Genomic DNA, 14,755 nt, shown 5'->3' on the forward strand with positions numbered 1-14,755 from the left:
TCAAAACTCCCCAAATCTCTCTACTTCTGATTGTGCTAAAAACGACAAGTATAATAGACATGGATCAAATTAACTCTGTCAGCTTTGGAGGGACAATGTAAAATACTGAAGAGAATTTTGTGTCTATGGAGAAGCTGAGAATTCAGCAACAGAGACATGTTAACAGAGATCCTACCATTTTCCTTTAAAGCAAAAATCTCTACCCAATGTTACTTTCATAATCTTCTTACAACTTTTGCAATTTGTCATTATTTTAAAGCATATTTTATTGTCCACTGGGGATTATGTAGACTATATATGTTACCTCTGAATGAAAGACAGACACATATGGACACTAAGATCTCTGTAATTCCATCAAAACTACAATCTGACTCTTATTATAATTTGGGCTTCATACAAGAGCTAAATTATCAATAAAAATATGTTATAATATGCTTTTTTGAAGAATAAATGGTAATCACCTGCTAGGCCTTTTCTAAAATAATCATATATAATAAAATTATACTGAAACTAAATTAATCTTATAACCAAAATAATTTTGGGGGTGAAAATCTCATAAAAGGGAGGAGAAAGAGTGCAAAAATGAAAAGGAAAAAGCAAAAAGCATATTCAATGATTCAGTAGGTAAATTCTTATTAGAAACTAAGCATATTACTTTGAGAATACACAGAATAGTTAAAATAATACTTTAATGTTTATCATGCATTCTTACTTAAAATTTTCTGTTATGTCAAAAACAGACCATTTTAGCCTGTTGATTTAACATCAGAATTTGTTTAAAAATTTTTCTAATTTAGAAAGCTGAATGCAGAAGATGTTAGTGTGTTTAAACTGTTAAAAATAAACTTCAAAATTTATACAGGTCACAGTTTCTCCAGGTAAAAGTAAAGCTATCAAAATGCTGAAATTACCTTGAGGTAACTGTATCATTGTTAATTGCAAGTAGATTAAAACTACACTCTAGAACGTTATCATCTTTGGTAAATTTATTAAATAAGCACAGAACTGAGGGTCATGCAATGGCTAGATGCAACTCATACACTGAAGGCACCTGAATGAGCATAGATTTCTAAACAGCCCAGCAGAAAGCTGCCAATGATTGCTTCTAGTAGTCTAATAGGAAAAGTAAGATTTCACTGAGAGTTTCTGTACCTGTCTCTGTTTGTTAAACCCAGAGTCACATGGCTTTAAGGAAGGAATAAGACAGAGTGAAGGACAAGAGCATAAAGTAACACATCCGATACACATCTATAAATGTCTAACACACACAGGCAGAGCGGGTCATCCCTTCTATTTCCTCTTCGCTCTGAACAGACGACAGCAGCACACAGCAGGGAGCACACATGCATGCGCACATGCCCCACCCACAGTAGCCGCATTCCATTCACATGTGCCGGGCCATTTCACATTTATACTCTAAAAAGTTATATTTTTTGTGTTAGAAGAATAAATCATGAGCCATACATTTAATAAGAAAACAACGTACATCCAATTGGCTACAAAAAGTCAATATTCCTACTATATGCAAGTTTAGTGGTAATTTAAAAACATTGAATAAGAAGGCTTAATTAGACTATCACATAATCATAAAATATCTAGCCACACTATAAGTCATGTTCAGAAATACACTTTCAAATTTGGGTTTCGCTTCTTTGGGTATGTGGCACATAATAGATGCACTAAATACCATTTCATAAGAATGATCCCAAGAGGCTTATAGCTTGAGAAATCATAAACATACAAACCAACCCTGCAAACTGTGATGAACATAACCTGATTTCAGTGAGGCGGATTTTTAAAGTCGAATCCAAAGCACAGAATCACTGCTGTCAATTCTTTTTCTGTACTTAGATTAATAGTAAATATTTTTAAAATATTTTTAAAATGATCTAGAGATGACTGGCAATTTGTACCAAAGTTAATTTACAACAGTTTTAGTACATTAAATGGCAGGGTTCTGCTAGCCTAACATCCAATGTCTTTCTTTTAACATATTCAGTATCTGGAGTACTTCATGGAAACCCTGTTTTTAGTGTACATGATTGACCTTATTATAAATAGGTTATAGGAGTGCTAACGAAATTAGAGTTAGCACTGTAATTTCTAAATCCAAAACACAAGAGAAAGCTATTATTAACCTGTTTGGAAAATGTAACTTGCTCTTAAGATGTAACAAACTACTTAAGAAATACCAGGTCAAAGTTGACAGATTAGGCATAACACTACATTCTAAGAGCAATCTTTTAAAAAGCACAAGTACTTGCAGGGTGTGGTGGCTCACACCTATAATCCTAACACTTTGGGAGGCTGAGGTGGGCGGTTGACTTGAGGTCAGGAGTTCGAGACCAGCCTTGCCAACATGGATAAACTCTGTCTCTGCTAAAAATACAAAAATTAGCTGGGCGTGGTGGAGCACACCTGGGTCCTAGCTACTCAGGAAGCTGAGGCAGGAGAATCACTTGAATCCAGGAGGTGGAGGTTGCAATGAGCCAAGATTATGCCACTGCATTGCAGCCTGGGTGACAGAGCGAGGCCCTGTTTCAGAAAAACAAAACAGAAACACAAGCACTAAACTACTGCAATAGGCATAATTTTGTTATTTTTAAACTTTTAACTGTACCTCTAGGATTTCATAACATTACTATAATGTTATTTCTGTGAAAACACACCAATCAATTTAGTTGAAAATTGTTTAGGAAAAAAGTTTTCTTGAGTTGAGGTCTGGCACAAAGACTTTCAAGCAAGAAGTAAAGACAATTTTTCACTACACTTCAATAAGAGGAAAAAAATGGGCAAATACTTTTCCAAATTCAAACAGAATAGTACAAATCCACTTCTAAGATACTTTACAGAACAGTGTTCAAACTGGTCAAGGCTACTGTGCGAAGTCTCTGAGAGCTGACAGGCAGTACCTGTCCCGAGTCTAAAGCCTAAACACAACCTAAAACGCCTTCCACTCCCTGCCCTCAGCACCTTTGACCTTCTTGGCCACGTCTTCTGAACAATGAGAAACAGCTTAGCTTGCAGACATACTTGTTTGAAAACAGGCTGTAAGTTCTAAACCAGTGGTAAAAATAAAAATTCTCTACAGGTGAACCTTTGCTTTGTTTGTTTGTTTTGAGACAGGGTCTGCTCTGCCACCAGACTGGGGCGAAGTGGTGTGATCTTGACACTCAGCTGATCCTCTCTCTTCAGACTCTCAAGTAGGGGGACTACAGATGTACACTACCATGCCCTGCTGGCTAATTTTTTTTTTTTTTTTTTAGAGACAGGGTCTTGCTGTGTTGCCCAAGCTGGTCTTGAACTTCTGGGCTCAAGTGATCTTCCTGCCTAAGCCTTCCTAACTGCTGAGATTACTACATGAGCCATCACATGGGGACTTGTTTTTCACTTGGTCCCTGGACTGGATCCTGTTTAATGAAAACCAAAACTTTCATTTTTAATATCTTTATTAATTCAGTTTTCATCGATATCTAATGGTAAAGATAACAGCACACGGGAAATCATGATACTGTGTTAACAATGCCTTTGCAGTTCTGAAATTCCTTATGATTAAACTTTGTGCTAATTACTGTCATGCTTTTTCAACAAGGTATAAAAGTGATCTAAATAAAGCTGTCTAAAGGTAATGAGTAAACCCTGTTGCCGGTCAAGAAAGAATGCCTTCATAGTGCTGATAATCCCTCAGTGGCCTCAGGTCCACACTCTGCGGCAGGACTTCGTCAGTTTTGCTCACTGCTGTATCCCACTAGAACAGCACCTCTTATACTCCATAAATGTTTGTTGAACTAACTGCTGACCATGCAACCATCTGTGAAATAATGCAGAGAAAAATGAAAGGATGAAGAAATGTTTTATTGCTCCTTTGAAAATGTGCTTTTCAATGAAACACAGTTACCACCAGGAGCAGTATACCTTAAATTAAACCAGACTACAGAGCTTCTAGATCAACTCTTTGAGATGACAGAACAACATGCCACTGAGGAGACCTGGCTGGACCCAGGCCCTCAATACTGGGTCCTTCTCTTCACTGAGGTCACAGAATGATGTGAATGCTGCCATTTCCTAGTGGGAAATTCACTAGAAGGTAAAGACACCAATGAAAATATCCCTGGAAAGCTTTCAACATTTTAAAGTAGCTCAAGTATTCAAATAACCTAGAAATTCTTCTAAATTCTAAGAAAACAAACTGATTAACACCTTTGGGCCTAAGAAGCATCAACAGATAAAAAGGCTGCGTGAATCTAAACTGATTGGAGCATCTGTACACCACTTCTGTGGCTGAGACAAAGATGATTTAACCAAAAACAGTTTGAGTTCTGCGTCTTTAACGCTCCATGGATTCTGGTCTTTGGATAGCAGTAGCAGTACTCAGAATAATAATGAAGTATTTAAAGTATGCTAAAGCTGACTAATTCTTAAATCAAACCTATGAGGCAAGTCTAGTTTTCCTGGTGAGAATGCTGAGAATCAGAGGGTGAAGTAATCTGTCCAAGGCAAAGAGCTCATCACCAGGGTCTGTTTAACTCAAATGACCAAATACCTGACTAAGTCATGCTCAGGGCGAATGTGGCGAAGCCGGCAACATGGTGGTGAGCACCATGATCTGTGAGACAGGACTCGAATTCTACTTCCAAATCTGGTACCCCTTCCCGTGTCCCTCTGGCAAGTCTCACACGTTCCATCTGTGTCACATGGGGACTAGCACGCCCTGGGGGACCCTCAAGAGGGAAGGTAAGTGTAGTGTGGGTGCCAGGACTCTGCTTTTATTGGTTTTATAAACTGGAGTTTTAACAGTTCATTTCTAAAAATGGCTTCTGTGATTTGGAAGTTTGAGAAACACTGTTCCTTTCTAGCCCTAATACTCTGGGGACCATATCTTGCATATAGTGCTAATTTTTAAATCTGGTTTCAAAATATTTGGTATATACTTTTTCTCTATTATACAATTATTTTTTGAAAGCTAGCATGGAGGCTTATAGATATATCCAGGCGTTTCACAGAAGTGGTGAATTATATTTATATTAATATGTGTTATATTAATATATTATTAACATATCTTGTAATAGAAACTTATTACTTATATATTGTATAATATAATGTATTATTATTTTATAATATATACTATTTATATTATTACACATATTATTAATAATATAAATCCTCACTTCTGTGAAACAGTTGGATATACCTATAATTTTATCTGATAAGTCCTTGCCTGGACTTCACAAGCTATAAGCACTACAATGTTCCTTAATGTAAGAAAACTCAATTATTTTTATTAGGATCTAGTTTATAAAGGTGATGCAGATGTTCCTCATGGTAAAAAAAAATAAAAATATGGGATCACCTCTATTTTGAAAAGACCATGGCTGGTTAACCCCTTATGGTCTGGCTTTTTAAATACATTACCTTGTGACATGACAATCTGTCCAAAAACTTTTGCGTAGCTCTTGATTCCTCTTGTCAAGTGTTATACAGGGGACAGCTGACTGAGCAGAGATGGGACCAAAGGGAAGTCCTTTGTCCAGAAACATAGAGTTTTCTATGACAGGGCTTGAGGGCTAAATACTTCTTTGTTAGGTACTCTCTGTGGGTCCAACTACAAAGTCCCGGCAATGTTCCCATGTACTGATTCTTTCCATTTCCACCATGGCTTTCAATTTAGCATTGAACTAAGTGACTACTTACTTTTTCTAGACTTCGACAAAACAAATTTTACATGCTATTGTTATTATTAATTTCAAAAAAGCAAAGGAAGCTTAGTAAGCATCGATTATTTGCTACGCTAATCATAAAATGATCTTTTTGTAGTAAAACGAAAGCAAATGGTATGGTTATTTTACTAGAGAAAGTCACTAATATATGCAGAGCACCTTCATTGAGCTTCTAAACACATTTCAGGAATTACACGATTTCCCCTTCTCCAAAGACTCATTTCAAAATTTGCCTAATGCTCCTTTACTGGTCCCTGAAGAAAACTACAGTCGCCTTGTAATGGCATGTATTTGTCTACATTCTTGGGCATGGGAATAGCTACTATGTCAGTGTGTCTGTGTCATTAAGACCATCAAATTCTTCATAGTATCTGACTTTCTTCAAACATTTGCTGAGGAATTTTAGCTCAGAGAATTGAACTGCATGCATGAATCTATATGTTAAAGGCTCTCTGACTAAACTAAAGGTCATTCTTGCATATGGTGGTGATGACCCATGGATTAAAGATTCCCTAAGCACTAAAGAGAATTATTGTCATTTACTGTGGATAACTGAAGTCACTTAAACACTTCAGCTGAAATGTTAATGACTTTAAAAGAATCATCAACAATGAAAGCCCCACAACGGTTCTCTTCTTCTCTCTTACTAATATTAACTCAAAGAAAATTAAAGTTAAAAAACTATTGCCTGCCCAAATGCATGTTTTAAGTTAAAAATTATGGATAAACTTAGGATGCAATATTTCACCATGTTAACTCCAACTGCTATATCACATTTCAGAACAGCTATAGGCTAAATTGACCATATTTACATGGGTGTAACACAGTCTGTAAATAAAACAACCGAAGTTAAAATACAAACTGGGTCCTTAGGTTCTACATTCTAAAGGAAGATGTTTTAAGGCTCATCACAAACTTACTTCTTATTAAGTACAAAGACTTATTTAGTAATTTTTTTTTTTTTTTTTTTTTTTTTTAAAATTTTTTTTTTTTTTTTTTTTTTTTTTTTTTTTTTGAGATGGAGTCTCTCTCTCTCACCAGGCTGGAGTGCAGGGGCATGATCTCGGCTCACTGCAACCTCCGCCTCCCAGGTACAAGTGATTGTCCTGCCTCACCCTCCCAAGTAGCTCAGATTATAGGCGCATGCCACCACACTTGGCTGAATTTTTGTATTTTTTTAGTAGATACAGGTTTCAGCATGTTGGCAAGCTGGTCTCTAATTCCTGACCTCAAGTGATCCACTAGCATCAGCCTCCCAAAGTGCTGGGATTACAGGCATGAGTCATCGCGCCCAGCCACTTACATAGTAATTTATGAAGTGATTCCCTCTACAAGTTTTTTTATTTATTTATTTTTTTTTTAAGAAACCTATTTTAAGGTGCTGGCAACATAAATAATTTCTTTTACATGTTGAAAAATATTCTGTGTTTATCTGGAAAATTTATTTTAACAAATATGTAGGTAAAGAGAAGTATTACATAGTACTGCACTAAAACTTAGACTAAGACTTAACTAAATGTAGACACTGAGATGGAGTTACTAAAGATGCATTTTTGGTCTACATCATCTAGCTCATGTGTCTTTTTGCAGTCTCAAAGGTGATACTGGATACTCTTCTAAAATACTCCACATGTGTAATACCAACTACAGGCTTAATAAAAACAGTCAAAGGCAAAGCCAGAGCTCATCCTAAGGAGCAAATACTACCAACTGAACACCCCTGATGGCTGCTAGAAAAAGCCCTTCCTTATTGGAGAATCGAAAAGACCCCCATCCCATGTATTGAAAAAGGGGAAAAGCAGGAGGAAATAATGGGTGAAGTTAAACATCCGCTTTTTAATTAATTCATAAACCATAATTATTAGCATTCAGCTACTCTACACTAGTTGCTCATCACACCATGAATGCAGAGTTAGTGAGCTGCTATCATCACAATTAAGACGGTCATTACTGAGGCAGAAGCAATGAGATGCCAGCGATCCACACCACAGGACTACTCCATTACCCTCAAGGAGTCTGTGGGTGAAGAAAGCCCCTCAGCAGCATCCTCCTTGATAACTTCCTAACAACACAAAACAGGAGAGTATGGGTGAAAGGGGGAAGGGAGGAGCCAAACTGTGAAGACAAATGAACATGACGGTAAAATAATACACCACACTGAAACTAAACACTTTGTATGAACAGATCTTCCCTGCATAGCATTTTAAAAAATAAACAGCAGTGTAAGTGCTGGAGTTTTTTGCATCCTGATTTATAAAAATATATTAATAGAGAGTTTCTTTTTTTAAACTCTCTATTACTTTTATCAACAGGAATCCCTAATATTTTGGGCACAAATGTCTTTTGTTTTAGATTAATTAGATTCAATAGTTCATTGGAAGAATTTCCCTTATCTTGTTTAATTCCTGCCATTTGACTGAAATGTTCTTCTTTCAATACATTCTCTGTTTTTTATATCATGGTGCCATATTACCTTTATAAGATAATAATAATTATATATCTTATAAAGGTAATATAATAATATACATTAATACATATATATATATATATATATATATATCATAAAGGTAATATGTACATATATCCTTTAAGAAGATATTAGAAATTAGCAAATGTAAAGGTTTAGTTTTAAAGTTTTGGTAGCAAACACCATATTACAAGCCAGAAATCTCTGGCTATAAACAAGTTCAACATTTATTCACTGAGCCTGCTAGTCATTTTCCTTTCATAGAAATGAAAACAAATACATTTTACATCAGTAATAGGTTATGTTTATTAAAACTATGTATAAAATAAGTTGTACTCTTTTACTATGTAAAGGAAATAATCAAACCTCTAATGCTATCTATGTTTATTATTAAATTAATATTTTCATTACCCTTTTATATACTTACTAGGCCATTGTTCTGATCTCTGGGCAAATTCGTTTTTACTGATGGACGTGAGATGAGATGTTGGGAGGCGCCAGGGTAATACCTTGGCGTATAAAGGTATGGGGCAAAGAATGGCTATGGAAAAACATGTAACAAAAAAGGGGTAAACAATTACAGAAATGAAAGTGTAATGAGATTTTTCAAATGAAACCAATAACATACAACTCTGAAATTTTAATGCAAATGACAAAACAAAAGAAAAAAAGGCCTCAATATTCTATAAGATCCCAAACTCAAACTTAGGACATATATTTACACTTTTATATTGGTCATTTCATGTAAGCTTATTGAAGAAAAAAGAGCAACTAAAGTTTTGCACTTTACAATTTGACACGAGTTTCTCTCTATATTTAATATGTTCACAAGTTTACCATCTGTCAGGTTCTAAGTGATTTAACCAATATTAACTATATTAACTCATAATCTTTATAAAAGAAGCAAACTGGAATTCTAATCCTATTCCTTACCAATAAAAAAGATTAGCCTAAATAAGACCAAACAAAGTCTGGAATATATGACAATACCCTGGCACAAATTCCAAGAACAATGTTACTACAAGTTCCTGGAGCTTACCTCTAGTTTACACCCCAGAGTACTCTATATCCTAAATAAGCAAGCATATTTAAAAAAAAAAAAAAAAAAAAAAAAAANAAAAAAAAAAAAAAAAAAAAACAGGTGGGGAATCCACTGTTTATGTGAGATTTAAAACAATAGCATGCATTTGTAATCAGCTCCATATAAATAGGAGATAGCAAATTATACAGGCTAAACATAAAGACTGCAGTTCAAGAGGTTTTGTTAAACTGAGGTGAAACCTTTCCCACCCTTTTTACTCCTGTCAACTTAGAAGAATTATTCTGCTTTTAACTTGAGACTAAAAAATCTCAAATAACTACAGCGAGAAGTAGCTAGATTTAAAAACAAGAGAAAGCTGTAAATGTTTAAAAAAATAATAAAATACTATTAAAGCATGATTACATTATTGTTATTCATACAATTAGTGAACACAGTATCTCAGGCTAGATGGTAAGGTAATTGTTCATTTTTTAAAATAAACTTCTTGGTTTCAAATTTTCATCTGGCATCAACGGACCTATTTTATGTAAACTTACAGTAGATTTTAAGACTGGTAAATAAAAACCTGCATTTCACACTGTCTACCACACAGTTAAATTTTACAAAGATGGAATACATGATAAAATGCTATTATTCCACCGTTGTCTCCTTTTCTAAATAGAAAAACAGAATAACATTTCCAGGGCCTTTTTAAACAGCATCTAATTACTTACACAGCCAGCATTTTTCAAAGACTGAAAGTTTAAATTCTGGAATCCTTTTTCACATTTATTCTAAATTCTCTTTCTTCCCAGCTCAAATGAAATTTATTTAGGCAGGCAGTTTAGGCACTAAGCTTCTACGACTAACTAGGTCCTACATCCTAGGACCTAACTAGGTCTCGAATTAGACTAAAGAGGGAGACAGTAAAAATAAGAAATTGCAATGCATCGTAAGAGAACAGTTTCAGAAGTGTAACCCCAGGTTCACGCTCCATTTTCCTACAGGAAATGTTATTGTTTGAGGTCATTAAAGTGAGAAGATAGCTTGGGCCTAGTAAACTTGACAGGGCCTGAATACTACTGATAATTAGTTGTGTTTCATCTTTTCATCTAGGAAATTATCATATTTATATTCAGTAAAAAATTACAGATGACTGAAGATAACTTGACATAAAAATCTAAAAATGGGCTATGGTGCTATTATTTGGCAAAAACATCTGAGTTCCACAAGCAGTCCTTCCCCATTATTACCTCACATTTAAAAGACAAAAGCGTATTAAGTATAGGTTTACTAAACTACTGTAGGAATTTATCATTGTTTTAAAAGCCAATCTAAACTATTATACCACATATAACAAATAAAACATCTGTTTATAAACAAAAAATCAGATTCCTCTGAAGTATAGGACAGTCACTGCTGACCCTGTGGAATCTATTTACTTACCAAGAAACTAAATAAAAGAAAAAACTCTAATATTCAGACTCTCTTGAGATCTAGAACACATTAAAATTCTAAATTATTTTGATTTCAAAAAAATCATATATTTTACATTCAAATTTTACATTTTTCCTATTTTAAAGCCAAAGTACAGTTTTTAAACAATAACAGTATCCACAAGCAGAAAACTGAGGTTTCCCTGGAACAAATTCTTACAAATAAAGCTGCCTCCACCTTCCTTACCCTGTTGTAGAAGGGATGCTGAGGGCCCGTCATGCCGCTGTAATAGCTGCTGTGAGGCTGTGGCGACACCACTCCACCTGCAAAGGGCCCATTGAAGGATGTGGAGGAGCACACTGATGGGGGCTGGCTGTACCCTGATGGTGCCCTTGGAGGACCCTCATGTAGAGGGAGAGGAGGGTACGCCAGTCCTCCGATACTGATTTGCTCTCTGGCAGCGCGAACATCTGAAAGATTCCATCAGACCCCCGAAGGCAAGAGAAAACAGGACATTAGGAATTAGTCAAATTATCACATTCTTCTTTAGTTACGAGGCAGAAACATGACTTTATCACTCTTGCCAGGGATTCCAACTAGATTAAAAAAGAAGACAGAAAATCTTGAAAACTCATAGGCCTTTTAATGAGAAATGACAAACTACTAGGCATAAAAACTTTTTAACCATTTGAAAAGTCACCAATATCTGGATGCTTCTCTTCAGTTATCAGAACTACTGATTTTTCTCTGACTCTTAAAGGATTTAAGATATTCTAGCAGTTCTTTTGATTCCTAATGTTATCCAATGATTAATAACTCATATTTGTTGGGTATTAACACATACAATGTTAGCGAAGACTGTGGGTTTGCAAATTATGAGACTTATCCACCTCTGAACAACAACAAATTCCACAGCCATGTAATACCCCTTTGACATCACCCTTGTAACTGGTACCTAGAAAACAGAATGCAGAAATAGTTTAAGGCAATCTCTTCACAGTTCCTGGAAAACTCAAAGGCATGTCAGCAGAGCCATGTCATACAAAAGACTGTTTCAATAAAAGTTTTATGTGTGTGCACAGAGTGGGACCTCCAGAACTTAATTTATTCAAAAACCTTAACGTCTCTACTCTCAGGTTCTAGTCCCCAGATTTAAGTTAATATCTGAAAAGTAATATAAAGATTCTCTTACTTCTCTGGATAGAGATCTCTATTAAGAACTGAAGACCGGTGACAGGCAAATTACAATGGATGGACATCATAAAGTCATGACTGCATGTTAAAAGAAATCCAATTCCAAGGTCTTGGGTGGTTGCGGGCGGAGGGGGCAGGCAGAGGGATTATAATAAGGTGAGTTCCACAAATTTTAACAGGATTTTCTTAACAATCCCAAAAGGATGCCAAGACTCCTAATCTTTAATTTCATTAACTTTTCTGTGTAGTGCTTAGTTCAATACTTCTTGGTTTTCATAGAGTAGAAGAAATGTATACAGATAAGTTAGAAACACGAAAAATTTTTAGAACTTTAGATGAAAAATTTAATTTGCTACTAATACTCACCTGCAATAATTTCCCGTAGTTTGGGATCTAGGTTTACAGTGCAGGGCAGAAAGACTTTTACATCTCGAGCCACAAGAACTGGGGTCCTTGAAGATAAAAACACTTCAAAATTTCTTATATCTCCATCAATTTCAAGCAGTGGCTCAACATCCTTAGTTGTTGGAATATTCTTTGATATTCTTCAAATAAGAAATCAATGAAAAAGGTTGCGTCACTATTAGAAAGGTAAATTCTGCATGTCATCTGAAGTTACCTATACAACAATTACACATCTTGGTCTGATTAAAAATCTTTTTTTTTTTTTTTTTTTTTTGAGATGGAGTCTTGCTCTGTCGCCCAGACTGGAGTACAATGGCACGATCTCGGCTCACTGCAACCTCCGCCTCTGGGTTCAAGCGATTCTCCTGAGTCAGCTTCCCAAGTAGCTGGGATTACAGGTGTGCACTACCATGCCCGGCTACTTTTTATATTATTAGTAGAGATGGGGTTTCACCATGTTGGCCAGGCTGGTCTCTAACTCCTGACCTCAGGTGATCCACCCACCTCAGCCTCCCAATGAGCTAGGATTACAGGTGTGAGCCACTGCGCCCAGCCAAAAATCTATTTTAATTTTTAGTTTTTTTAAATTATTTATTTTTGAGACAATCTTGTTCTGCCGCCCAGGCTGCAGTGCAGTGGTGTAATCTTGGCTCATTGCAACCTCTGCCTCCTCAGCTCAGGTGATCCTCCCACCTCAGCCTCCGGAGTAGCTAAGACTACATGCTCACACAACTACGCCTGGCTAATTTTCGTATTTTTCTATAGAGACGAGTTTTCACCATGTTGCCCAGGAGGCTCTTGAACTCCTGGGCTCAAACAATTCATTCACCTCACACTCCCTGTTGTGATTACAGACACGAGCCACCTCATCCAGTAAAAAAAAATTTTTTAATAAAAGAGAAACTAAAACTAAAAAAAGTAGTATGGTTACAAAAAAAAAAAAAAAAAAGGTAACAATGAGTACAGTCAGAATTATACCGCCTTTGGCCATGGCAGGACTTAGGCTGGGGAAACGGAGGAGAGCAGCATATGCACAGGTGTGTCACATGCTCAAAGGTGGCTAAGGGTCACCACTCAGTGAAGATTTATTGAGTTATCACTTTACAGATGAGGACAGTGGCCTCAGACAGATTAAACAGACTGCCCAAAGTCGCACAGCTAGAAAAGAGAATCTGACTGGTTCTGAAACCCATCCTTTTTAAATAGAATACCACGGTTCTTCCTTTGCAAAGAAAACAAGAAATGAAGAACTTTTAAATAAATTACACAAATTAGAAAAAAAGTTAGCATAAGTTTTCCTTTTTTTAAAGGGTTTTGCTTTCTATTGTAAAAGTAATATACACTTACTATATACAGAAAACAGGAAAAAACACATACTTTTACCAATCAGATACAATACCTGCTAATGTGGTATGTCACTTAGTCTTTTATTATGCAGAATTTTTTGCATAACTGAGTTCAAGCAATATGTAAACAATTCTGTATGATGCACAGACTCCTGAATGTAAAAATTGGTAATATTCATTTTAAAAACACTTAGTAACATTACTATATGAAACTGTAGTTTTTGTAGGTCAAAAATGGTCAAATGTTGACAATTCTTGATCTGAGGCAGTAAGCAAGAACACATCACAGAGGGATAAAGGGAAGAAAAACAGGAAAGAGAAGTTAAGACATAGATGAGAAAACTGCAAACAACCCAAATGTCCACTAACAGGTGGAAGGGTAAAGAAGTGGTGGTATATCCAGACAAAGGAATACTACTCAGCAACAAAAAGGAATGAACTACTGATACAAAAAACATGGATGAATCTCTTACTAAATTAATCCAGCCAATAAAGAGCGTATAGCAGTATGTTTTCATTTCTATAAAACTAGAAAGTATAAACCATTCTAAAATAACAATGCACACCAGGGTTTTCTGTGAAGTTAGCAATGTGGGGAAGGAGGGAGACGAGGGAGGGTATCAAAGGAACAGGTAGAAAATTTGGAACTGATGGAAACATTCACTCTCTTGATTGTGGTGATGACTTTGTGGGTATATGTTTATCAAACTTGTGAGACTGCACAATTTAAATATGGCAGTTTATTATATGTCAACTACACCTCAAGAATTGTTTAAAAATTACTGGATACCTCTTCAAAACACTCGCTTCCCAATTAAACAAGTATATTAACTGTTAGATAATACTGAGTGAACATAGTCGCAGAGGAGCAGTAGGATTTTCATGCCCTTCAAAAAGTGAAATGGGAATCTTATTCTAATGTTAGTAACAGTTATATTATTTCTTTGGGACTAGCACTTTACTCAGACCCAATACTTGGCTACTAGCCAAATATTAAGTCATCTAAGGGAAAAATCCAGAGAACACAATTAGCAAACAAGAAGAGAATAGGGTGCTGGTGAGAAAATAAGAGTAGCAATTTTATCTTAATTAATTTCAGAAAGTCTCTTTTACAGACGCATACACACGCACAAGACAGAAAAGCCCTCTGAGATGGAGTTACTCAATA

The 14,755-nt window shown here is 35.7% G+C and overlaps 1 protein-coding gene across 10 annotated transcripts in view; it reads right to left on the minus strand.

Annotated features, from left to right (window-relative positions):
• Positions 1-14,755, minus strand: part of KIDINS220 (kinase D interacting substrate 220) — a 108,099-nt gene that overhangs the window by 13,872 nt on the left and 79,472 nt on the right. For 4 of the 10 annotated variants that reach the window (XM_017525073.1, XM_037737126.1, XM_017525058.2 and 1 more), the window contains exons 22-23: positions 12,203-12,381; positions 10,889-11,112 (exon numbers count right to left, since the gene is read on the minus strand). In XM_017525073.1, the coding sequence (XP_017380562.1) occupies positions 10,889-11,112; positions 12,203-12,381 (403 nt within the window). Of the gene's footprint in view, positions 1-7,722; positions 7,780-8,611; positions 8,726-10,888; positions 11,113-12,202; positions 12,382-14,755 lie in introns of all 10 variants that reach the window. The other 6 variants (XM_017525066.1, XM_017525032.2, XM_017525039.1 and 3 more) reach the window with 2 other exon arrangements.

Source organism: Cebus imitator, unplaced genomic scaffold (genome assembly GCF_001604975.1).
Source record: "Cebus imitator isolate Cc_AM_T3 unplaced genomic scaffold, Cebus_imitator-1.0 Scaffold1, whole genome shotgun sequence".
NCBI lineage: Eukaryota > Metazoa > Chordata > Mammalia > Primates > Cebidae > Cebus > Cebus imitator.